We start from the raw sequence: 26,698 nt of genomic DNA on the forward strand, positions 1-26,698 counted from the left end.
TAAACTTGCTCGTATTCAGTTTGGCCTAACATCCCAACCTTTTAAAAATCACTGGTAATTCAGTCACTTAAGAACCTAATTGTGGACACAACATTGCATTTGAATCTATAATTCTTGATTCCATTGAGAGACAATTTTTCATGAGGAGACTGCAGAGGGCTCCCAACCATGCATGCACCCTCCCCAGTCCAAAGCAACAACCCTCCTGGACTGTAGGAAGGAAAACAAGAAGTCTCTGGAAGATCCACTTTACTTCTTCCTTATGGACCATGATGTGTTACATGTGTCTCTTGATGGGCTTCTGGTTTGAATGAAAACAATGCTCCGTCTGCACCTTTTATGCTTCTTGTTTCTTCTCTGTCAGTATTTCAGTCAGTTGCTTGTCAGAGACACTGAGCTGCTGACAGGTCCTCATAACCCGACTAAGATAAACTGCCAAGAGATGCTTGCACTGTAATATGAGATGCAAACCTGTTAGGAACAGGCAGGGCCACAGCTGGCCAGTCTAACCTAGAACTCTCACTACTATAACATGAAAGAGGAAAAGAAAGTGTGCTGTGGTTTTTTACTCCTTGCCTTCAAAAAGCAGTCACAGCCATGGCTAACATTACTTGAGGTATTATGCTCTCGTGCTCCTCACAGATAATCTCATTTAAATCTGACAGCCACCCCACGAGGATAGGCATTAACCTCATTTCAACCATATGCTTAGAGCCTACTGTCTACTTCATTAGCCATTGTTTACATTTCTGCGGTGGGGCAAGAGTGGTGGTAAAACACCCACATGTATGTGGCGTGCACACAGCTCTGGGGCGATGACTGTTGGCCCTTACGTCACAGAACATAGCTTTAGATCTCGAAGGGGCCTTGATTCAGTTCTGTCATTTTATAGGCAAAATACAGACATGTCAACTATGAATGTGGCCTGCTGTACAACAGGAGCTCCAACCTGGCACCCAGTTCTCAAGAGGTTTAAGAAGCTAACAGTGTAAAAGAAGGGGAATAGCATTCTTGCTCTCACTGAGGACCACCCAGTTTCAGTCTATTGAAAATGCACTTTCTTAATAAACTTTGCTATCATTTTCACTTAAAAAGAAGGGGAAGAATGGAGTGGACTCCATTATTTTCTTCTTTGTTGAGACTTTAAGAAACAGAAACCTCTTAGAAGTACTGTTCTTCCCTTTGGATTAAAGAGTGTGAATATGTCTTGCCCCTGCCTGATGCTGCAGACTCTGATAAAATTGGCAACGGCTTTCTTTATAGGGATAGAAAAAGGCACTCTTGCCCTGTGTGATGGAACAGAGTGGTGCCAGGCCATCTTACAAACAGAGGGAAGATACACGGCATGGCTAGAGTTGGGGATATGCAGTTACGAAAATTCAATTTAGTTCGTATTTTTATCAGGCTATTTGATTCCCCATCTGACTTCCAGGATTACCTTCTTGTCTTCTCCAAAGTTTTTATCTGTGGTCTTGTAAATTAAAAAAAAAAAAAAAAAAAAAAGCAGGAAACTGATGCAGTTCTAAAAATGGACAAGGCATTTGGGAGGCTAAACCCAGAAGAGATGACTAATGACAAGGACAACAAACTTCTATTTGTTTCAACATAACAGTAAAATTCCCATTTTGTGAAACTCTTAGACCACAAAATAGGGGCCGACAGTTTTCCGACAGTTTTTCTCCTGGTCTGCCTACAGTGGTAAGAGCCTCTCCCATCCTTACCAGTAAGCTATCACTTTTCCGCAGCACTGAGAAGGCAAATGCAGGGCACGAACAATAATGACAAGAAGCCAAACATATATACGTTTTACCAGAACTTCCAAGTACCTGGAAAGAAAAGGACAGATGGGATCAGACCTCAGGTGTGCTTCTGGGTACCACTTCTTTGCCATGCTTTATCCATTTAATAACTCCGCTGCCTGCAGACTTCACTGGGAAGAACTATAGTGTTTCACATAAAAAAGGAAAACTCAACTTCTTTTCCCTCCAGAGTGCACACTTTCTTATCTCTTCACACTCTGCCCTTTAGGACTTCAGAACATGGAGGTGAAGAGTTTCAGGATAGTTCAACCATCTACACAAACCATTTTGTTCCTATGCTTAGTGATCCATGCACTATCAAAAGAGTCCCTGGATGGGAAAGCTCTCATCTATTTTTTTTTTTTAAGTACTGGAATTTGAACACACTAGGCAGGCGCTCTACCACTTAAGCCACTCCACCAGCCCTTTTTTTTTTGTGTATTAGGTATTTTTGAGATAGGGTCTTGCTTTTTTGCCTAGGGTGGCCTTAGACCACAATCCTCCTGAACTTTGCCTCCTGAGTAGCTAGGATTACAGGCATAAGCCACTGGCGCCTGGCTCTCATCTACATTTTATTGTGGGGTTTCTTAACCTTTGGTATTTTACAGCATGTGTGTAAATTTCTAAAGCTTCCATCACATACCCAAAAAGAGTATGAGAATAGATAGAGTAAGTGATGGGACAGAAATAGGATAGGTCTCAGAAAGAAAAGAAGGGCTTCTGAAAAGCATTTAAGAATTGGAAGAATAAATGAAGCAAGGAATCTTGCAAAAGGAATGACTTAGCTTCTCAGGATGGAGGTCTCACGAAAAGAGGCAAGCCCAGATCTGCCTACTCATCTAGCAGGGTGGAAGGAGGACACAGATATGTGTGTGGAGTGATTGGTAAGAAGCCAGGTCTAAGAACAGCCTTGGTGGCAGACAAGAGGAACAAAAAGGAGAGACAAAGTTTGTCAGTCTGTGTGTGACTGACAAACTTGTTGGAGAAGTCTACAAAACTAAGTAGCCAAAACTTTTTGTTGGGAACTTGCTATGGTTTGGGTTTGTTACCAGCTTGTGACACTACTGGACCAATAAAGGGTGGGGTATAATGCAAGGAAGTTAGGTCATTGGGGGTGTGCCCTTGAAGGGGGTATTAGGACCTCAGACCCTACCCTCTCTCTCTGTTCCTGATTGCCATGAGGTGATCAGGCCTCCACTACCTGTCTTATCATGATATGTTGTGCTGCCACAGGCCCAAAGCAATAGGGTCAATAAACCATAGACTAAAACCACTGAAACCATGACCCAAAACAAACTTTTCCTCTTTTCAAGTTGATTCATGCCAGGTACTTATTATACTGATCGAAAGCTGACTAATGCAGGGCTTTATTCCTAGAGTTAATTTCCAAACTGGAAGTAGAAGATTATTATTAGTATCCAAGGGACGTAGAAATATCCCAAGGCTTATTTTACAATGGGCTGCCATGGAGCCTTCAAGTTAGAGTTAGGCTGTAAAATGACAATCTAAAATAAAAAAGTCAAGAGTAAAAAAAATTTTTTTAATGTCAGGACTCCCAAGATTCTTCTTTTCCCCCAGAGAGTTTAAAGTAACAGGTAAAGCTTCAACTGTAGAAGAAATATAGCAGGTTCAAGTGCTGTGTTCCTGTTTGTCACATGCTCAGTGGTTCATATGATGTAGCCATTTTGGTGCAGTGTTTTGTCTTTTTTTTTAACCAAGTTGGCAGAATTCATTGGGGGTTGTTAGATTACCAGGGTTGCAATGATCGAGCAAGAAAATGCCTATTACACCCATTAAAGATTTCAGCCCCAGTTTTAAATTGGGTATGGAAAAACCACACCTTACATAGTTTTTATCACAAGGCCTTTGTATGTTATGAACTTCTTACTCACACCTCTCAGTATCAATAGGGCAATTTCCCTAGTGTATCTGGAAGACTTAAACTGCATGGACAGTATTAAAGAAGATTGTTTCCCACCTCATCCTAAAGAAAACTCACCAACTTCCAACAGTGACATGAACAATCTATGGATCTCCAAACTATTACTAATAAATAAAATTATAGATTCTTCTTCCTTTAGTATTCTGTGCTTTTTCCTCTCTAGATTTAAACTTAAGCAGACATAAGCTTCTGGGATTTGGCACTGACTTGAATGATTCAGTGGTTCCTTCTTATTGCAGGTCCCCAATCCGTCAGATGCTCCCTGGACTATGTTTAACAAATGGCTGGTGATGTAGGGATGGGAGTGAATTCTTCAGAGGTTCCCTTGCCTGAGTCTTTCAAAGGTTGGCTGAGACTCAAAGTCAACTATTCAATGGCTTGAGGCAGTAAATACGGTAAAGAGTAATTTTTGAATTTTTCTTCATTGAGTAGTGAACAACAATTGAACCCAATAATCAGGCAAAAATCTGAGTTGGAAATGTTTAGAACTGGAAATTTACCTAAGGGATAATTTAATTCAGTCCCTTTACTCTTCAATGGAAAATGACCCTCTTACAGGAATTGCTGCTAGTTCTTCTACTCATTGTCTGGAATGTTTATCCCCAGAAGAAATGAGATTTTTAAGAAAAAACACGCAGAAAAGAAGATACTCAAGGCCGTGATGGAACTTGTAGGTGTCACTTGGAAGTCTGCTATGACTTGTTAGGTTCTAAGGAGGGCGACTATCTCGATGGTCATCCATTCACAAGTACAATTTTATTTTATGACCATTCCAAGCCTCTTAGGGTACTTTACAGTGGCAAGCTGAATTATTCATTGTTTCCTATATTTAGTGCCTTTCTCTGGAAAAAGGATTATACATTCCTGTTCTACTGAATACAGAATGGCTATGTGACTTGTGTTTGCCAGCAAAATGTAAGTACCCAAGAAAACCATTAAAAAGTGCAGCATACCATGTTCTCTTTTCTCCCTGCTATGAGTGCTACAATGTTCCACATTTCCCAGTTGCTTTACCAACTGGGATCCCTCTGTGAAGGTGTGTTGAAGCAGAGCTGCAATCAACTCTTGATGGACATGTGGCATGAATGAGATATAAAAGTTTGTTTCTATAAGACTTTCAGATTTGGAGGACATTGTTACCAAATTACTTAGCCTCTCTTGATCAAAGCATCCACCTTCTTAAGTGAGGCAAAAATGTCTAAAAAGCAGCTCAGGAGACAGAAACAAAATGATGACTTTAGAATAATTACACATTACACCTGGAGGACAGTAAGACTATTAGGGCTGACCTATGGAATAAATGTTGAGTTATGGGAAGATAACTACCTGAGTATCAAGGTGGTAGTGTCTGACTCAACTTTCATTGTCCTTATACAACCCCTGAATTAAGCCATTTCTTACTATATTGCTATACAGTGCAACCTACCATGAAAATGTATGAGATTTCTACAGTCTCATTTAATTCAAAGTGCACACTGAGAGCTACAACTCTAGAATTTACCTTTTTTTTTTTTTTTTGACAGCATTAGGGTTTGAACTCAGGGCCTCACATTTGCTAGACATGCACTCACCACTTGAGTCACTCCACTAGTCCTTTTTTGTGATGGGTTTTTTTCCAGATAGGATCTCTCAAACTATATGCCTGGGGCTGGCTTTGAACCACGATCCTCCTGAGTAGCTAGGATTACAGGCATGAGCCATTAGTGCAGCTAGAATTTAGCATTTTTATGAATAATAAAGCAATTTAATACAGATGTGAATAACAAACTAAACATTCACATTAATTACTGGGCGGAACAAAAAGTCCATGGAAACAAAGTTAAGGTACTTAAAATATTTTAAATGAGAGCTTTAAGATTTCAAGTAATAACCAGATCACAGAACTAGAGGACAGGAAGAAATCTGCTTGCCCAGATCAAGTGCTGAAAAGAGAACTGTGACCAAAATCCTAAAACCAATAGACATGGGAAAAACTTGAAGTGTCCTCTAGTTTCCAGTATTTTAGCTACATAAAAAACATAAAACCCCAGGAAAGAAAACAGAAATACCTCCTCAGGCACAAACAATAAATTCAGTGACTGTGATTTTTCATCTTAAGCACACATGAGAAAACGCTTCTACTAGGCAGTCTCTTTTGAGTAGCAAAGTATCATCCAAAAGTTTTAACTGTAGTGGCCAACACTACTTCGTTTCCCTTAATAAAGAAACACATGTTGTTTTGCCAGGTCAATGAAGTTAGGCTACAATGTGGAACAGCAGACGAGTTAATTCACTAAGCAAAGGCACATACTTGTCCAAGTAAGTTTTGCTCAAGTCATTCACTCTCTAAGAATGAATTGACATGGTTTCTCAATAAGAGTTAAATGACAAGGTCTAAGTTCTGAGAAGTTCACTGTAAATACACCAGAATCCAAACAATTAAAAATTTCTTCTGGCCTGGTCTTCAGCAAGGCCTGAATAACAGATGAGCTGATGGCTGCTTTTTTAGTCCTTTTAGGCCAGACATGAAACTTTGGATGTCATTGCCATTATTTTCACTTCATTCCTAAGATTTCCTCAATCCCAGCTGCTATCCTGGGGGAGTAGGTGGATAGTTTAGTCTATTGTTTCATCTTTATTCTAGTCTCAGATTATAAAACAGGCAGTGTGAGGTAGCTAGATGTGCCTATTCTTTACTGTTCTATTTCAGTTTCTTGCAAAACAAATACTTTGTTGGTTTTTTTTTTAATGAGAATTATCAATAATACATGAAAGCAATTCAGAATCAGGCAACAGGCATCCCAAATATACATATCCCTATTGTAAACTATAAGAGGGCAAAACTAAGATCCAAGTAGACTGCCTGCATTCAGCAGTTTGACCCTTAATAAATATTTCTTGACATCAGTTTGAAAGCTTATTGCTGATACATTATTCTGTGGATCTGGAAAGACCTTAAAGTACATTTTGACTTTTGTCCATAAGCAAAAGATTGTGAACAGGATGAAATTGGCAATAAATTTATTGGGGGATGCCTCTTTTATCAACAACAAGAAAGCAAAAGTTGACTCTCTTCTATTACACCTGAGAAAAAAGCCTCTCTACATCACTGCTAGCTCTATACAATGTTACTGGTCATATTTATCTTAACTACTAAAATGCCTAGAGATATTATGTTAAGTGAAATAAGCCAGACAAAGAAAGACAAAATACTGCATGATCTCACTTATATGTGGAATCTAAAAATAGTTGAACTCATAGAAGCAAAAAAGTAGAATGCTGGCTTCCAGGGCATAGAGGGATAGAGGAGAGGAAGTTAGGGAGATGTTGGTCAAAGGTAAAAAAATTTCAGTTAGGAAGGAGGAATAAGTTCAGAAGATCTACTGTATAAAACAATGACTATAACTAAGAGAATAGATTTTATATATTCGCACCACAAAAAATTAAATACGTGAGGTAGCAGATAGGTTAACAGCCTGATTTAAGTCATCTCACAAGGCATACATATATCAAAACACCATTTTATATGACACATAGTTTTTGTCAATTTAAAATAAATAAAATTAAAATTATTAATGTTAACTTTATTAAGTTGGGTTAAAAGCTTTTCAACAGTCCAGAAAATACTTCAAGCTGGTCACCACCAGCTTGCACAGAGATTCATGAAGAGATTCATGTCCTAAGGGGTTTCTGTTGAGATCATTCCCACCTACAGACTCCTACCTGGTAAATACACCGTCCACTGGGTGATGAAATTAAAGTGATGGACTTTCGATCAACTAGGTCCAAGGCCTGGATGGCTGACGAGCCAAAGATGAACTTCAGCCTGGGAATACAAATGCTCTGGGTTAAGGTCTGATTCTGTTGCCTCAGTAACTTGACCCAAATCACCCTCAGTGTTTTTTTTTAATGTGATGTATATATGCAAGTAAGTGTCACTTATTTCTAGGTAGCTTCTACTTTTTTTTGTTAGTAATGAAAGTATAATTATATTTTTGGATTTTGTGATATAAAGGAAAATGATATTTGATTTCTGTATTTTTGCTGATAGGGTAAGGCAGGACGATCATGAGTTTGAGGCCAACTTGGGCTACAAAGTGAGACCTTGTGTTTAAAAAAACAATAACACAACAACTCACCAAACCAATTTCTGTATTTTTAAAATACGGCCACTCTATTTTATTCTCTTTTTAAAGTAGTTATATCAGCTACAAATAACAATTCTTTCCTTAAAGATAAGTACACTTCTGTTTTTTCACGTTAGTGCTAGTGAAAGTTAACGATTTCTAGAGTGGCAAACAGGACAATACAGGAATGCCTGGTGCTGTCCAATACGATGTTGGCTATTCACAAGGGATTTTTAATAATCATGTCAAAAAATACTATTCCTAGTTTTCCCAGCATAGAAAAACTATTTATTTTAAAAAATCAAGAGTTGCTACTTTAAGGGTTTGGCTCTTAAAACACATTAATGATTAATAAAATATCAAATATAGCAAAGTGTGGACTTACGATAATAGATGCTCATCCGGAACTGTAAAATGGGAATGGAAAAAGTTGTTAAACTATTGACCACAGACAAAAAAATCTTAAAAAGACAAATCAGCCTTCGGTGTAAGATGATGAATTGAACCTACGCTTCTAATTTTACTCCTTCCCCAAATCTCATAAAAGCAGTAATTTAAAAAAATTTAAAAACATCATTCATTCCCAAGGATGAGAAAGACAGGGAGAAACAACAGCTAAGATACACTGGAAGCTGATAGAAGAGTAGAAAATAATTTATAAGACCTCAGAAAACAATCTTAAGCAAGCAGTGGTGAGAGCCAAGAGCCAATCAGCAACCTGACTTGTATTCCAGGCTCCACTACCTCTCCTCTACATATCCCTTCCTTCAAAAGAAACCCTCAGAAATTGGTGTCTTCAGATAGCTCTGGAATTGGGGATCAAGCGAGCACACTAAAGTAAGAAATATTCTTTGAAAGTAAGCTAAAGTAAGCTTAAGAAGTATTAGGATCCCAGCTCTCCTCCTTATATGTAGTTGACTGCCTCTCCCTCGTTCTGGCTACAGATAAGGCTTATTTTCTGGAGAGATTCAAACAAAGGATATCTGTACTAGGGGGAAATACCAGGCCCAGTGGAGCCTAAAGTAGTGTCACCCAAAAAACAGAGGAGCCTCCTGCTTTCTTCCCCATCATGGCTACAGTAAACACAAGCAATCAGGCTTGTGTTTTTTTTTTGGAGATACTGGGTATTGAACCCAAGATCTTGCACATGTTATACAAGCACTCTATACCCCTAGCCTGTAATCAGACCTTCACCTTCTGAGCAGGAGGTTAGAAGTCTTCCCTGGGCAATCTGACCAGCTCAAAAGGAATGACATTGGAATGTTTTCCCCAACTAAGTAGTCTAGTGAAAACAACTACAGTGACATTGAGCATACATATACTCCTCCACACCCAGTATCCCACTCTTAAACATGACCCGACAACTAAGGATTACCAGACAACAAAGGGAAGAAGACATTACAAAACAAACAGAAGCTAATTAGAGGAAAACTGCAGAGAGAAGAAAATTTCAACCTATTATTAATATCATCAAGAGAAAAAAACAAGCTAATGCAATCACAAACCAGGCACAAAATATAATAAAGGAATCTTTGGAGAAAAAGTTACAAATTAAGTATGACAGCAGAAACAACAATTTAAAAAAACTACATAGAAGATCTGGGAAGACACAGTTGAAGAAAGTTCCCAGGAAGTAGAGAAAATAAAAAAGATAAAATATAGGAGAGCTGGTAAGTCACTCAGAGGGACAATAAAGGACATTCAGTGACTGAATAATAGGAACACTAGAAAGAAAAGGATGAGGAAATGCATCCATCAAGTAAATCAAGGAAACTTCAAGGACTGAAAGATACATTTCTAGCTTGAAAGGATCCACTGAGTACCCACCTTGTATAGTGAAAAAACAAAAAGTTTTTCTGAAGATTCAGAACACTCAGAAGATATAGTTGGCTCTCCATATCAATTTGTTCCACATCCATAAACTCAACTAGACTTTGATCAAAAACAATTCAAGAGGCTGGGAATATGCCTATAATCTCAGCACTTGGGAGCCTGATGCAGGAGGATCATGAGTTCTAGAGCTACAGAGTGAGATCCCGTCTCAACAAACAAACAAACACCAACAATGAAAACCCTGTGCCTGTATTAAACATGTAAAGACATCGCTTCTCGGCCTTTTGGCTAAGATCAAGTGTAAACATGTAAAGATTTTTTTGGTCATTATTCTAAGCAATACAACTATACTGACAGAGCATTTACACTGTACCAGGTATTATGAGTAATCTAGAGGTAACTTTAAAGTATATGGGAGGATGTGCATAGGTGTGCAGGTTATATGCCATTTTACATAAGGGATATGAGTATCAGTCATATCCACGGAGGGCCCTGCAATCCATCCTCCAAGGATACTGAGGGACAAGTATAATTTTAGCTTGCAGAAAAAATAAAGGTCACATACAAGAATCGAGAGGCCTGGCGCCACTAGTTCACACTTGCAATACTGACTGCTCAGAAGGCAGAGATCAGGAGGATTGCAGTTCGAGGCCAGCCCAGGCAAACAGATTGAGAGCTCCTATCTGAAAAATACCCAACACAATAAAGGACTGGTGGAGTGGCTCAAGTGGCAGAGCACCTCCCTAGCAAGTGTGAGACCCTGAGTTCAAGCCCCAGTACTGCCCCCTCCCCACAAAATAAATCAGGAGCAACACTAGAAGCTAGTGGAATAATGCTTTCAGATGTTTGAAGAAATATTATTTCCAACATATAACTTAATACCTAGCCAACCTATCAATTAAATTTGAGGTAGAAAAAAACTTTTTCAGACATGCAAAACCTCAAAAAGTACATTTCATGCCCACTTCTTTAGGAAGTACTAGAGTATGTGTTCCATAAAGTAAGAAAAAAAAAAAAAGAAATAAAATATACTAAACAGAAGGCCCAACAGAGGTAAAGAGAATTACCAGGATAATAACAGTGAATGATGGGAAAGCTCAGGCTAGAGCTGACAGATCAGTTAGTCCATATGAGGCGAGTCAGAAAACTCTAGGAGAGAGTTCTCAGGAAAACAAAAACAGAACATCTCGTTCACTGGAGCACCTTTTGAGTGGAGATTTACAACACTGGTAGAGTTTGAGGTTGAATTATGCATTAATATATAGAAAACAACAAATCAAAATCAACATGGTTCTAATTCCAGGAAAACAAAAAGTCGTACAAGAAAAGTAATCACAGCTTCCTGCATGGCTCAGTTGTGACTAGTTTACACATCAGCATACAAGTGTAAACTTGGAATGATGATCTAAAGAAAGCTACTACTGAAGTTGGGTGCTCACGCCTGTAATCTTAGCTACCTGGTAGGCTGAGATTGGGAGGATCTTTGTTTAAGGCCAGTTGGACAAAAAGCTTTTGAGACTATCTCAATAGAAAAAAGCTTAATGTAGTGGTGGACACTTGTCATCCCAGCAATGGCAGGAAGGTTAAAATAGAAGGATCGTGATCCAGGCTGGCCTAGGCAAAAAGCAAGATAACCAGAGTGAAAAGGGCTGGCAGCGTGGCTCAAGTGGCAGAGCACCTGCCTTGCAAGTGTGAGATCCTGTGTTCAAAACCCCAATTATCCCCCACCACACACACAAAATAAAAATTACCACTGACAAATTAAGGGTATATGACTACCTAGAACTAAGATTTTGAAAAGCAGAAAACAATTTTGCTGGGCTGGGGATGTAACTCAGTGGTAGAGTGTTTGCACAGCATAAACAAGGCCCTGGGTTCCACCCCCATCATGGTTTAAAAAAAAAAACAAAACCACAAACTTGTCACAAAATAGTTCAACTAAAAACAAACAGCAGTCAATGACAGTGGTCCCTGTGTCTGAGCCATGGGTGTCAAAGGCACCTTTTGGGCTCCCTTCAAGATTGTCTGTGTTTGAATTAATCCACTCTGGCACTGCTTTGGTAAAGTGGATACCATTTCAAAACCTCAGACCATCAATGGTAGAGTCCAAGAAGCACTGCTTAAGCTGACAGCATTTTGGCTGTCCCCTCTATCCTTTTTGGAATCAGAACATGTCTGAATACCTACCTGGTTGGCCTAACCTTTTAAGCATATACACTTCAGCCTCATTGTTTTTGACTGAAATAAAAACAAAAGTTGGCTTATTTTGCTTAGACCTTTAAAAACGTAACTCAAAGCCATTCAAAATGCACAAAAGTGAATAAGCAATGGTAGTTCTAAGACTTAATTTGACTGTTACCTACAGAATAGCCATCTTTACATTGGAAGAGTAGTTCTCAGGCTGGGAAAGTGGCTCAAGCGTTAAGAGCGCCTGCCTAGCAAGCCTGAGGTCCTGAGTTCAAACCCCAATTCCACCAAAAAAAGAAAAAAAATCGTTGCAAATTGCTGCAAGAGTAGTTCTAATCAGTTGATACATTTTGATGGGTGTGGTAATTCACACCTGTAATCTCAGCTACTCAGGAGGCAGACAGGAGGATGGTGAGTATAAGGCCAGAGGGGTAGCAAGACCCTGTCTAAAAAACCCACAAAAAAACCCAAAAGGGCTAACGGGCATAGTTCAAGTGGTAGAGTACTTTCGTAGTATGCACGAAGCCTTGGATTCAATCCCCATTTGCGGTACCAAAATTTTTTAAAAAACATTATTAGTAGCTAAGATGGTCATCTTTTCTCGGTGATTTTGAACAAGACGGGCATAAGACACCCTCTGCTGGCCAAAGGAAAAACCGTATTTACACAACAGCCAGATTATTCGGTTTTGTGACCCTAAAATATTTATTTCCTGAGTAAAGCGTATGCGAGAATTAATTTTAAAATTAGCATCAGGATTGGTGAAAATTGGTAAGTTTAATATTTCAAATCGTTGCATAAAATAATCCTAAACTTCACCTTCCTATAACTTCACCTCTGCACCCGGGCGACTCCTTTACCCCCACTGGCTAGCTTGCTCCCTGAGGGCTTCTAGGAACTGCACCGTTCCTTAATTATTTGCAGAATGGATTCGAATTCTATTCAACCTAATTTTTTTTTTCTTTTTGGCGGTACTGGGTTTGAACTCAGAGCCTCGCACTTGCTAGACTGGCGTCTGAGCCACGCCCCCAGCTCGCGTGCGCGGTATTAAAAGCATGCCCTAGGCCCGGGCAGGTGCGCAGTCCCGACGCCCGCGAGTGCCCGGCCCACGCCCCACGCCGCCACGCACGCCCTGAGCCCGTACTTCGCGCGCTCTCCCGCACCGCTGCGGCCATCTCGTTCAGGAGCTCCTCCACGACTGCCGGCAACGTGGCCATGGCGCCACGGGCAGCGACCTTCTCAACAGGCGCAGCAAACCACTCGTGACCTCCTGCCGAGGATTTCCGCCGGCAGCCAGAGACGGGGCGAGGCCGGAGTGACGCCGGTGTGCGTCATCGCGCATGCGGGCAGCAACAATGACGCGCACTGACGTCACGCCCCGACCAATCCGGCGAGCGCTCTGGCCTGGCCTGCAGTGCGCCGAGGACGCGGGGGGAGCATGTACGGGCTCCTGAGCCGGAGCCTGGGCCGAGGCCTCCTGCGGGCCGCGGGGCGGCGGTGCTGGGGCTGCTCGGCGCGCCCGCTCCCGGGGCGGGTGGGAGGCCTGGAGCTCGACGCGGTGGTGTCGCCGCACCGAGTCGTGCCTCGCGGCCGGGGCCCGGGCTTGCTGCCGCTGCTGGCAGGTGAGGGGCGCGGGCCGGGCGGGGCCGGCCGGGCGGAGGCAGGGCCGCAGGCCGGGCCTGGGGACCTCAGAGCCCTTTCCCGCAGCGCTCGCCTGGTTCTCGAGGCCCGCTGCGCAGGAGGAGGAGGAGGAGCAGCCGGGAGCGGGCGGGGCCGCCACCGAGGACGCGGCAGACGAGGCCGAGGCCGAGATCATCCAGCTGCTGAAGCGAGCCAAGGTGAGGCGGTGCAGCTTGGGGAGGGGGACCCGCCGCCGAGCGACCATGGGGCGACGGGAGGAGGGTTAGGTCCTTCCAGGCTCAGTCTGCTCCGTCCCGAAAGCCACAGCGCCGCCGTCCCCAAAGCAGGTGCACACGCACCTCGGCGTCCCTTTTGTCCGGACGACGGCACTGAGAAGGCCCCATAGTTGTGTTTATTAGTGAACCAGACACGCTGAAATGGCATTTTGTACGTGCTAAACCTTACGGCGTCCTGAAAGTGCAGTTTCGTTTTGGTTATGCGGCTTGGTTCTCTTTTTTTTGTAAATTCTTTTTTTCTCGGCCTCATTTATTTGCTCTTCCCCTCTCCTACTTAGGTTATCTCATCTCTTGCATTAAATAATCACCTTAATGCCAGTAACGTCCAAATTTGTATTCGCAGACTGCAGTATGCAGCTGACATGTCCTCTCGCCTGCGAGGCTCCGCCTCTCTCTCTGACTTAACCTAACCCCGAACTAAATTATTGCTCTTAAAATTCTTCCCATTGTTTCACCATCTTCTCTTTGCTTTCTAGCAGATCAGTTCTCAGCCTGGAAAGCACATAGCCTTTTTTTTTTTTTGGAGGGGGGTTCTAGGGTTTGAACTCAGGGTCTCACACTTGCTAGGCAGGTGCTGTCCAACTTGAGTCACTCTGCTAGCCCTTTTTTTGTGATAGCTTTTTTCAACATAGGGTCTCCAGAACTGTTTGCCCTGGGAGGTTTCGAACCATGAACCTCTTGATCTCTGCCTCCTGAGTAACCAGGATTACAAACGTCAGCCACTGGCGGCCTGGCCTCAGAGCCATTTTTAAAACTCAAGCTGTCTCAAAACAGAAGGAAATCAGATCATAAGGCCTCCTTGCCTGAAAACTTTGAATGACTTGACACTGCATTTGTGATAAAATCCAAACTCCTTGCTATGATGCGCAAAACCCTATGTTATCTAAACCAGCCTACCAGGCTCCCCATCATCCCTTCTCATCGCTTTCCTTGATTTCTGCTGAAGGTCTGTTCTCTTAAGCTTTACTCATTCTGGTTGACTCATTCTTATCCTTCCTGCCTCAGTTTTACTGTCACTTCCTTGAAATGCTTCCCAGACTCATTGGAGAAGACCCCTATCATGACATTGTATTTCCTAATAGGTCTTCTCATGAGTTGTAATTAAGCTTACTTGTCCTACCTGGTCACCTCCAGCCTGGGGGAAGAGAATAAAAAGATGGAGGGCAAACAGCTTCCTCATAAAATAGGATGTAAAGATTGCTCACATGCTTTCTGTCTGCATCTGTTTGTGAAAACGTTTTCATATGGTCTCTTCTAGCTCCAAGGGAGGCTGACCTCCCTGTCACCTCTGTGGACACCCTGTAATGCCTGGTGCATAGTAGGCATTCAATAAATGTGTGATGAGTGAATGGCTTCTTTCCGTGTATTGGAATATGCAGCCGTATCTACTTCTGTCTGGCAGCATGTGCATATCTTACACTTCATTTAATGTTATTTTGTCTTCTTTTTTTAGTTGAGCATCATGAAAGATGAGCCAGAAGAGGCTGAGCTAATTTTGCATGACGCTCTTCGCCTTGCCTATCAGAGCGATAACAAGAAAGCCATTACTTACACTTACGATTTGGTAACTGATCCATCTGAGCTACTGAGGAGAGGGACGGGTGCTGGGGAAGGGTGATTCTCCTTCCTGATTTATTGTTCAGACCTTCAAGATGCGCTAAGGCTCTTTTTTGTTTTTTGTGGGCTTTTTTTTGTTTTTAACTAAGTTTTCTTTTGACTTTAATTTTTTTGTACTCTTGGCAGAGTCACTTATATTTCAATTCCAGATCAAAATAAAGCAAAAAGCGTAGCATTTCCTGCTTCAGTGGTGAATAGTACTAGATTTGGTCTGCTGTCAACAGATTAAATGAAACAAAATGTTTTTCATATCATTGCTTTGTGAGATTAGCTAGCTGGTGATAAATTATTTTCTAGCAGATTAACTGATGACATATTTTCTCCACTTTGAGCTATTTTTTTTTTTTTTAGAAAGTGAAAACAAAAGGGATTTTTACCTTAAAGGTTTTTAGAGTAGTAGGAATGCAATGCTTCAAACTGATAAACAATTTGTAATTTGCTTTCAGATGGCCAACTTAGCATTTATACGAGGTCAACTTGAAAATGTAAGTAGATCACTTTGTAATATCTTGAATTTGTGAAGAATTAGCCTTAAGAGAACCACATTAAGCAATGGTACAATCTAAGCTGCTGTCTCAAAGAGACCCCAAAATACAGTGGCTCAACCAAGGAGATATATTTCTGTTTAAAGCATAAGTCCATGTAGTCTAAAGACCAAAAGTAGGTTAGGCATTTCTGCTATCTGGTTCAGAAGTCCAGGTTCTTTCTAAAAGATGTCCTCATCTGTGTGTATGAGCTGACTCCCCTCCAGCCTCTACAAAGGGTGAAAGAATGGAGGGCAAGCAGCATCCTTATGAAATATGGTTTAAAAGTTGTTCACAGGTCTTTGAGTGTGGCTCAATTTGTAGTACTTGCCTACCAAACTTGAAGCCCAAGTTCAGCCCCTAGTACACTACAAAAGAAAAAAAAGTTATTCACATTCCTTTTCCCTCAACTCTTGACTAGAACTTTTCATGTGACCACATGTAGCTATAAGGAAGGATGATCTATTAAAAGTTGAGGGGATTTTTGACTGAAGTGATGGGAGAGTGAATATTAGTGGACAGTGTATTCCCACAGTGGTTTGGATGAGAAATGTAATCTCTGAGGTTGGTTTCATCTCATCCCAGGGTAGTTTAAGGTGCCAGAGGTGCAGAGTCCTGATATTTTGATCATTCTTTCTTCACAACACACATGCACACATTCATATTCTCTCTTTCTCTCTGTGTTTCTGAGGAATGATGCATCAGACTGGCACTTAGAATCCAGGGTCATAAGCTCGCTGTAGTGGTACACACCTGTAATTCCATCATGAGCAGACAGGGACAGGAGGATAGCAAGTTCAAGGCCAGCTTGGGCTACATAGCTAGACCTGTTTCTTGTCTCAGAAAAATAAAACCAACAACAAAAGAATCAATGGTCTTATAGATAGGAGGGCCCAAGTAAAAGAAAAATCTTTTCCTTATGCTTTTAGGCAGAACAGCTTTTTAAAGCAACAATGAGTTATCTGCTTGGAGGAGGCATGAAGCAGGTAAGGATATTGGCTAGTATTGACTCCTCACTGAAGCAGTTTGCAGAATAGGCTTGCTTCCTCAAAACTGCCCCCTTCCCCAGGCTCCAGCATGTGCTTTCACTCAAAAAGGTGAAAGTACCCCTAGACCTATAGAAAAATGGCCAGTATTTCTCTTAATTCAAAATCTTGATTGCTGAAGAATTCACAATTGGCTAATTTCTGTAAAAACAATAAAGACTGTGACTTGAGGCCAAAACCAGTATAGGAGTTGATCTGAAATATTTTATGAAAAAATTTAACTTACTGTGAATTTCCTTCATTTTTTTTTTTTCCTCTATCAGGAAGACAATGCAATAATTGAAATCTCCCTGAAGCTGGCCAGTGTCTATGCTGCCCAGAATAGGTAAGTGTAGAACCTAGGTGTTCTACACCTAGGTGTGGCAATGGCCAGGGAGTAGGGCTGTGGGCAGAAAACTCTGCCTTGGGGTATTATACAATCTTCTTTTACCTACAAGTCATCTGGGTTTCCAAATATTGGGTGTCACATTCAAAGTGTCCTACTCCTCATCTTTGCAATTTTTAGGTCTTTCCATTTTTGCCTCTGCTGTTTCCATTAGCTTGCTGAGTGGAGCAAATGGCCCTCTCACCTGTGCTAAAGCAATCAAATCTCTGTTCTTGCTTCCCATGAGCAAATTTAGAGTTGGATCTTCCTTGAAGCAGAAGCAGTAATGTAAAAGCTGTTAAGGACAGTATGCTTTGATACAGGCATTGGCAAAGGAGTAAATGGTGAGAGTTGCTGTGTTTTTGTTATCCATTCTGGAAAATCAGTGGCTGTTTTTAAGGCCTTAAAAGAGGGTTTGGAATAAGATGCTTTGTTCAAGTGACTTGACCACTATCTTTAGAACATGTGGAGGTGATTAATAGCTAGGTTTCTGGAAGGGGAAATAGCCAGGAGTAGAAGTAGAGGGGGAGATAGTAAGTAAGTCAGGAAATAGATGCTAGTTTAAAAATGGCAGATGAGTCTAAATTCTTTTTTTTTTTTTTGCAGACCTGAGGTTTGAACTCGGGGCTTTGTACTTGCAAAACAGGCACTCTACTGCTTGAGCCATACCTCCAGTCCATTTTTCTCTGGTTATTTTGGATTGGTGTATGTGTGTGGGGGGGGTGCCTCATGAACTGTTTGCCTGGGCTGACCTCAGATCTTGATCCTCCTGATCTCAACCTCTCAAATAGTTAGGATTATAGGCATAAGCCACTGGTGCTCAGCGAGTCTAAATTCTTTTTTTTTTTAATTTTAATTTTTATTTATTTTTTCTTTTATTCATATATGCATACAATGTCTAAATTCTATAAAGAAGAAGAAGTGCCAGTTATATGGGAAGGCTTTGAAACAGTTTAGATGTGTGTCAAAGACCAGGAATACTGATGAGTAAGGGCCTTTCATTCTTCTCAGACTCTAGGTAGAGTTCAAAGATGTGTATATAGGATGTAGGCAGGAAACTGCTCTAGAGTTTGAGTGCGAGTTTAGGGAGAGAACTAAAACTAGCTTCCCTGAAAGTTTTTAGTTAGTGCTACAGATTTGGAGACATCAGATAGATGTTACACCAAGGGTGCTATGAGGTTTGAGGCCCTGATACTAGTCCCTGATACCCTAGTAAACAGCTCCTTCATTTTCATAAGGAACTGCCTAGTTTTCCTGCATTTTGATTGGACGCTTGATAGACTAGGACTTTTAGGGCCTTTGACTTCAAGACTGAGGAACTTTGAGCTTGGCTGGTGCCATAGAGCACTGCAGGTGGGGTCAGTCTTCCTTGGAGTGGCTTCATGCAGGACTAGCTGTTGGTTGGGTCTGAATTCCTTGAGTAAGAAGCCCAAAGTAATAAACTAAAATAGGATATTCATTACTAGTTTTGTAGAGGAAAAGCTTTTGTAGTATCCATTACTCATTAGCCTCTGATTTACTCTGGACTTCTCATTTTGTGTTATTAAAAAAGCATGAGATGAGAAAGGACATGGCCAGATCCTGAGGCTTAGGAAGGCTGATGTGAGTTAGGAGGCGGTTTGTAGATCTCTTTCTCTGACTATGGCATTCTGCCCCTTCCCCCATGTCTTACTTAGCCTCTCTCAATGTCAAGGTTTGGATCTGGGGAAGGAAGGGTACATTTTGTTCTGAGGATAATAGTAGAAAAGCAGGGTCATCATATCTCACCTGACAAAGCACTAGAGGAGAAGACATCAGCTTTGTGGTGCCTCTTCCGGTAAGAAAGTAGTGCTAACACCAGAGGAAGAACCAAAGGTGAACTCCTAGATAGAGAAGGAATTTCTGTCCTTTTCATCCATATCGCTCTTTCTTCTTCTTTTTTTTTTTTTGGTGGTATTGAGATTCGAACTCGGGGCCAACACCTTGAGCTACTCCACCAACCCTTTTTTTGAGATAGGGTCTCACAAACTTTTCCTAGGGCTGGCTTCGAACCACAATCCTCCTGATCTCTGCCTTCTGAGTAGTTGGGATTACGAGCGTGAGCCACTGGTGCCTGGCTTACATCTCTTTATAAGAAGGCACCAGAGTCAGTCTGGTTGCTTAGTGTCCTCTCCAGTTGACTGCGAGTCCAGAGCTTACGGAGTCGAGCTAAATGTCTTCCCATGTCCCGTTTCTGTAAAAGAAACTTATCAAAGACATACAGCTTGGGGTAAGTGTTAAGCCACCAAAGTTCCCCAGGAGTGGATGAGGGCAACAGTTGGCATCCTCAATGCAGAAGGGCCTGAATCTCCTTCAGTTCAGGTGAGTGAGTATTACCTGACCAGGTGTGAGGTGTCCTACATGGAAAAATGGACTCACTTGAGGCTGTTAACAAGACCACTGGTATGTCAGTTATGGAAATTTTGGCAACATTCCTAGTTTTTTACATCTTAACTTACCTTAAATAGATGACTGAAGAAAAAAAAAAACCTTCTGAGGACCAGGTATGGTGATGCTTGCCTGTAATGCCAGGTATGTGTGAGGCAGAGATAGGATCATGGTTCAAGGCCAGCACAGGTTAAAATGCTAGTGAGACTATCTCAAAAAATAAACTGGGCATGGTAGCTCATGCCTGTGATGTCACTTACTCAGAGTAGAAGGATAATAGTCTGAGGCAGGCAAAAATGAGAACCTATAAGAAAAACAAGCTAGGCAAAAAGGGCTGGGGGCCATGACTCAAGTTTTATCATGCTTGCCTAGCAAGCATGAGACCCTGAGTTCAGAATCCCAGTACCAGGCCTGGTGCTGGTGGCTCATGCCTATAATCTTAGCTACTCAGGCAGAGATAAGGAGGATTGAGGTTCAAAGCTAGCTCGAGGCAAATAGTTTATAGGACCCTATCTCAAAAAACCCAATACCAAAAAAAAAAAAAAAAACAATGGGGCTGGCAGAGTGGCTCAAGTGAGGGAGCACCTGCCTAGTAAGTGTAGCAAGTGGGAGGTCCTGAGTTCAAGACCCAGTACTGCCAGAACCAAAATATCCAGTACCATAACCGCCCCCCCCCAAAAAAAATTAAAAGCAACAACCATAAAACACTTTTGAGAAATGGCAGATTAATATCCTGGAGGGACTTTTCAGCCAAACTTCCCTCTTTACTGATAATGCTTAAACCTGAGCTGGAAAGATGGGGGTAAAGGGAGAGTTTGAAAAAAGGTGAACGTAGCTCATTACTGATTTTTGCTTCACAGACAGGAATTTGCCCTTGCTGGCTATGAGTTCTGCATTTCCACTCTAGAGGAAAAAATTGAAAGAGAAGAGGAATTATCAGAAGATATTATGTCAGGTAGGAAACCTCATTCTTCTGGGCATTGCATTTTCTCCACAAAGGGCTTCACCACTATAGATCAAGAAAGAGAATGATAACCATTCTGGAAAATAAGTGGATATATGACATCTCAGTAGAGGTTTTAAATAGGGTGTTTAATGACGTGACTGCTGCTTTTTTTTTTTTTTAATCCTCTTTTCCCCTTGGTGACAAGTTCAAAATTTATCTGGTAACTTTCTGTTAAATATAGTCTTAGAAATTGGAGGGCAAACGGCAGGCCTTTCTCTTATTTCTTAGTTCAACTACCAGTCAAAATGCTAAGTAATTACTGGTTCTGGAGATACAGTTCAGTGGTAGAGCACTTGCCTAGTATGTACCAGGTCTTGGGTTCAATTTCTTGCATTGAGAGAGGGAGGGAAGGAGAGAGAGAAAGAGGGGAGGAGAGGGATGGGTCCCTTTTCACTTTAGAAATGCAGCAGGTAAAGGAGGAAGAAAAAGATTCATTTCTGTAGTTTATCCTCATGGAGGCTAGAAACAGAATGTGGTAGGCAGGAAGCTTTCTAACTTAACTACAATTTGGGTTTCTGAATTTGGTTTGAAGTATTTGGAACTTGCACATTTGATATTCAGTAACTCATTTCATACCTGTTCATGCGAAGAGCTTATGAGATGCTAGGGATACTGCAGTCAGCTTTATTATATTAAAGTAAGGCTCCTTAAAAGAGTTGTTTGTATCCCCATCACTTTACTGAAACCATCTTTCTCAAAGTCACCAAATGCAGCAGGCATTTCTCAAGCCCATTTACTCATTAGCAGCTTTGACTCAAGGGATCACTGTTTCCTACAGGAAGTAGTTTTCCTTGGTTTTTGGTCACCTCACTGGTCTTTCCTCTGCCCCTTACTGACTTCCAAATCACAGAAGGTCCAAGGGCAATCTTTGGCCTTCCTCTCTTTTTCCTCTAGCCTCATGCTGGAGGAGGTGTCATGTAGTCCCATATCTTTAACAATTAGATTTACACCATCAACCCCAGCATCTCCTGAATAGCATTTATGGGTATGATTGCTACTTAACATCTTAACTTGAATGTTGAATGGTCATCTCTCACTTAACATGTCTCTTGATTTCTGCCACACAGACTTGTTTCTGTACCAATCAGCCCTAACATTTAACTAGTTGCTTTGGCTAAGAACTTGAGAATTGTCCATGATTTCTTCTTCAGTTCTCCTACCTACTTTCTAAGCAAGATATATTGGAAAAACCATCAAAGTATATCCATATCAGACTATGTCTCATCCCCTTGTCTCCAGTGCTTTCTGTGCTGGACATCTGTAATTTCATAGGTTTTCCTGCTTCCTTCCCTTTACTCCCTCATGTAATCTATTACCTATGCAGTCATCAAAGTGATTCTTTTTTTTAAGACCTCAGTATTTTTGTGACACCTTTAGAATAAATTTAGAATCCCTTTGTAGACCCTATAAGGCCCTTCATGATCTTGCCCTACCTAGCTCTCCTTCATTATCTTCTGCTCTCCACTTGCTCATTCCACTCTTAATATGCTCCTCTTCCTGTTCTTGCACATTCCAAGCTCATGCTCTCTCAAGGCTTTTCACTTGGTGCTCTCTCTCCCTACACTGTTCTCCCACATCCTTCCACGCCCAGCTGCTTCACTTCATTCATGTTCCTGTTTCTTCCTCAAGAGGACCACCTTGACAAAAAGTCATCTCTTCATCTTTGTCTTTACTTTGTCTTATCATCCTTGGAAGTACAGGTGTATGTGTGTTGTGCACCAATAAAAGCACATTTGTATCAGCAGTAAAAGTACATTTGATTGAGATGTCATCTGTTCTGCCCATTACTAAATCCTTAGTACCTAGAGCAGTGCCTGGCACATAATACAATTACTATAATTGTATTAACAATAATTAATTATTAATTTATTAATTTAATAATTAATTTATTATTGAATAAAAGAACAGAAGAACAACAGGTAAATACAGCTTCAGTGCAGTGTGGGAGTCGGTCCTGTGAGGAGACCTTCAGAAGGCGAAAAAAACCTCTTAACCATGGAGCATGTGAAGTATTCACATCCTTGCTGTTTTGCATTTGTAACATTGATACTAGTTTCTTTTTTTCTTTTTTAAAAGGGTTCACATATTTATTACTGAGCCATACTTAAGGTTATCTAAGAAGAATTGTATTTCCAGTTTAAAACACTCAACTGTCTAGTCAGTGTTGACACTCCAGCTTGATACCAAAATAATTGCTGACCACAAAAGAGTTTACATGTGTGTCAGCTCTCACAGTTCCTACAGACCCAGTTTGGTTCTCCTCCAGGGTCTCCTCTTAGGGTTGTAGTTGATTTTGTTACCAGTTTTTATCTGAATCTACCAGGGAATGGGACAATTTTGCTGTTGTTTCTTGGCCAGGAATCACTGGATTCTGAGAAACATGAAAAGCTGAGCCAAACACATGCACCATGACGGTATACAAAAGCAGAAAAGATACTAGTTTCCTAAGAGCATAAGTCTATGTACGAGTTCCAAAAGTTAACAGCAGTTACTATTGAAGAAAATTTCGAAAAGCCTTATAAGAAAGTAAAGATTCTTTACTAATTCTTTATAATTCTACTACTAAGAAAGAGCTGCTGTTTACTTTTTAGTGTGTATCTTTTCAGACTTTCACCCCATGCTATTTTCGTTTTAAAAAATAAGTTAGGGATCATATATAACCTGATTTTCAGTAATGTTGTAAAAATATAATACTATATTTTTCTAGGCAAAGGAATTCTTGTTGGATAGCGCAAGCTAGTTTCTATTTTCTTATTTTTCTAGAGAAGAAATAAATTCCTACTTAATTTTGAACAAAACAAATCAGTTGTCAAATTCATGTGCATTTTTTTTTGGTATAACCACTCCTAAATAGTATAGTCATTAGGATAATTTTCCAAAGTATATCAGTAGGCATAGAACAGAACTCCATGATAAATATCAAAATATAGATGATGATTTTCTCTGGTTTGTCAGTATATAGGGGATCTATATTTTATTTGTATTTTTCTGCATATTCTGTAATTTTCTACTAAAAATTTATATTTTTCTCTTTAAACTTAATTTCTATTATGTATATAGTATAAAAAGTCAATATTACAAGACTTAAAATAGCATGTCCTTTCTACACTTCATCACTCCATCTTTTTTCAATTTCAACCTTTCTGGTATTTACTTTCACTTTTCTAAAAGCATAAAATTGCTGTCTCTTGATTGATTATTTTTAGAAGCTATTGACTTACAGAAGAGTGAGGATTGAGCACAGTTTTTAATGTGTCTGTCTACATTATGAATATGTAAGTAGTGTTACTTGCTGTGCCAAGAACATGTTGGCCTCTCATTGGCATGTCTCTCCTTGGGCATTCTGTTTTCATCTTACTATCGTGTGTTTAGTCACTTACTACTATTTTTTTCTACTTGGCATCTCCACAATTTTTTGCTATCCCTCATTTCCCTTGATTATACTTTGCATTTATTATCCTGATAACTTGATATCTTTTTCATCTCTTAGCTTTGACTATAGTGGTATTTTGGGATGGTGTGAAGATAAATGCATGTGTTCAGTCCAGAATGGTATATATCTACATCATAGTTTGGTCTTCTGTAAGTGGACATCAAGGTAGTGTCTAAATCTGTTTCTTCAGAGTACATTCTTGGGCTGGGATGTAGCTTGGCGGTACAGCGCTTGCCTAGCATGCGTGAGGCCCTGGGTTCAATCCCAGCACCAAAAAAGAAAAGACAAAAAAAAAAAAAAAAAACCTCTCCCCAGAGTACATTCTTAACACTAAACTTCCTGGATCAAAACTAGTACATTTTAGCTGGATGTGAAGGATCATCCCTATAATCCCAGCACTTTGGGAGACTGAGACAGGAGGATCACAAGTTTGAGGCCTGCCTAGGCTGCATTATGAGACCCTATCATTAAAAACAAAACAAAACAAAACAAAAAAACACACTTTAAGGTCATTGATGAATGTTGCCAAATTATACTTGAAAAGGCCTATGTTGATTTATGTTTTCTGTTTATTATACTTTGTGACTTGGTCAAATTAGTTAATCTCTGTGTGCTTTTCATCTCTAATCTGAGATTAAGAATAATGTTCTCAGCAGATCTTTAGGAGTTTAGCCATCTTAGTGGTTGCTAAGTGTTAATTATTAGTTTTTATTGTGGTAAGGCTTTGTGTTCCTTCTTCCTGAGGCTCATTGATTTTCATAACCTATATCAGCTTCATGATACAATGATGCATTTTTTTTTTGATAAGCAGTGAGGCTTATAATTTTTTTTTTTTTTTTTGGCGGTACTGGGGTTTGAACTCAGGCCCTTGTGCTTGCTAGGCACGCACTCTGTCACTTGAGTCATTCTGCTAGCCCTTTTTGTGCTGGCTATTTTTGAGATAGGGTGTCTCTTTATGCCCAGGCCAGCTTAGATCACAGTCTTCCTATTTGTGCTTTTCCATGGAGCTGGAGATGGCAGGCTCGCACCACTGTCCCCAGCCATTGACTGAAATGAGCGCTCATGAACTGTTTGCCTGGTCTGGCTTCAAACTGCGATCCTCCTGATCTCTGCCTTTCAAGTTATTGGTTATTTTTTGTAAGGACATTAACCTGTAGGTTTCCTCCCCTTATTTGTAATTATGGAATGGTTAATTGTTTTTTTTTAAACAAAAGCAGAATGTGAAAATAACATTTGTACAGTTTAAAAAATTGTGAGAACAGCAGTGATGCCACATAAGCAGTTCTTAGAAGCCATGTGTGCCTGGTCCTAGTACCATTTTCCTTTCTGAGATGCTGTTCTCTTAAATCTTATCTCCAGCATTCATCTTTCTCTTTAGTTTTTACCTCTGTAACCCTTAAGACAGTATCATTTAGTTTTACATGTTTCTTATTAACACATAAATTACTCACACAATATGTAGGGCTTTTTTTTTTTTTTAAAATAACTCAGGACCACTCACTTGTGAGCCATACTTCCAGTCCAGTTTAGGGTATAATTATGACTTGCATAAGACTTAATCTTCTTGGAATTAGATCTGAATTCACTTTTGTTTATTTTATTTTCTTTTATTGATTTTTAATAAATACTGAGTAGCTATTTTGTGCCAGGTATTGTTCTAGAATTCAGATAGAAGCAGACAAGTCAAAAATCCTTCTTCTTGGAGTTTAATGCTTAGAAAGCTAACGTTAAAGTCAGATGAATATTCACCCATCCTTCTAAGTTTAACTTTTGTTTTTCCTTTGTTAAATTTATCAGTAGTTTTAATATTTAACTATTTAAGTTTATCTGGAATTCATTGTGGCATTGATCAGTATTTTGTTTTGTTCTGTTTTTGAGGTGGGTCTCACTATGTAGCCCAGGCTGGCCTGAACCTTGTGATCCTCCTGCCTCAGCCTCCCAAGTACTGGAATCGCAGGTGTGTGCCACCGTGCCTGGCTTGATAACTACTTTCTTAAAGGTAATCATCATTAAGAACCTTATGGGTGTTTTTAGGGTTTTCTATTCTGACTTACTCATCTGATGAGACTTACAGCAGTAATCGTTTAAATTATATGGTTTATAAATTTGAGTTACATAGTAATACAGATCACACTTACTGCTTTCGTAAAATTTCTTCCCATTCTCAATTTTCAAGTGGATTTAAATATTTTTCATTTGAATTTTAAAATCATTTTGTTGAGTCCCTAAAGTACTTTGAGATGAAATTTCACATTTGCATTATATTTATAAATGACTGGGGAAATTCCCTTCTGAGTAAATTAGCATACCTTTATTACAAGCAGTAGCAGAAAGTGTCAGTTAGGTTAAACAGTGAGGATACATTATTGCATGTAAATGGCATTTCAGTGATGGAGCAGGTGATTGAGTTGGTAATTTGTAGTTCACTGAAATCATGAAGGATCAGATTCTTTCCCTTCCTTCCTCAGTTATCTCACTGTATTGGCCTTCTCCTCATGCTCCCCTGGTGGTTGAAAGTA

The 26,698-nt window shown here is 40.3% G+C and overlaps 2 protein-coding genes across 22 annotated transcripts in view; one reads left to right on the top strand and one right to left on the bottom strand.

The window, feature by feature from the left end:
• Window positions 1–93: 93 nt before the first annotated feature.
• Zswim7 (zinc finger SWIM-type containing 7) lies at window positions 94–13,148 on the bottom strand. The gene is made up of 5 exons (XM_020184227.2): window positions 13,012–13,148; window positions 8,233–8,254; window positions 7,444–7,546; window positions 1,722–1,826; window positions 94–451 (listed from the first exon to the last, which is right to left on the bottom strand). Exons 1-5 carry the CDS (start codon window positions 13,082–13,084, stop codon window positions 338–340), a joined length of 417 nt encoding a protein of 138 aa, XP_020039816.1. The 5' UTR covers window positions 13,085–13,148; the 3' UTR covers window positions 94–337.
• Window positions 13,149–13,165: 17 nt separating this feature from the next.
• Ttc19 (tetratricopeptide repeat domain 19) overlaps window positions 13,166–26,698 on the top strand; it is a 32,337-nt gene continuing 18,804 nt past the window's right edge. For 20 of the 21 annotated variants that reach the window (XR_012438731.1, XR_012438729.1, XR_012438733.1 and 17 more), the window contains exons 1-7: window positions 13,166–13,489; window positions 13,575–13,705; window positions 15,237–15,347; window positions 15,847–15,885; window positions 16,854–16,910; window positions 17,234–17,295; window positions 20,601–20,695. Coding sequence is in view for 14 of the 21 variants with exons in the window: in XM_074046758.1 (XP_073902859.1) it covers window positions 13,306–13,489; window positions 13,575–13,705; window positions 15,237–15,347; window positions 15,847–15,885; window positions 16,854–16,910; window positions 17,234–17,295; window positions 20,601–20,695 (679 nt within the window). In the remaining 7 variants the exon portion in view is untranslated. The remainder of the gene's footprint in view (window positions 13,490–13,574; window positions 13,706–15,236; window positions 15,348–15,846; window positions 15,886–16,853; window positions 16,911–17,233; window positions 17,296–20,600; window positions 20,696–26,698) is intronic. The other variant, XM_074046761.1, reaches the window with a different exon arrangement.

This window comes from Castor canadensis, chromosome 11, assembly GCF_047511655.1.
Source record: "Castor canadensis chromosome 11, mCasCan1.hap1v2, whole genome shotgun sequence".
Lineage (NCBI taxonomy): Eukaryota > Metazoa > Chordata > Mammalia > Rodentia > Castoridae > Castor > Castor canadensis.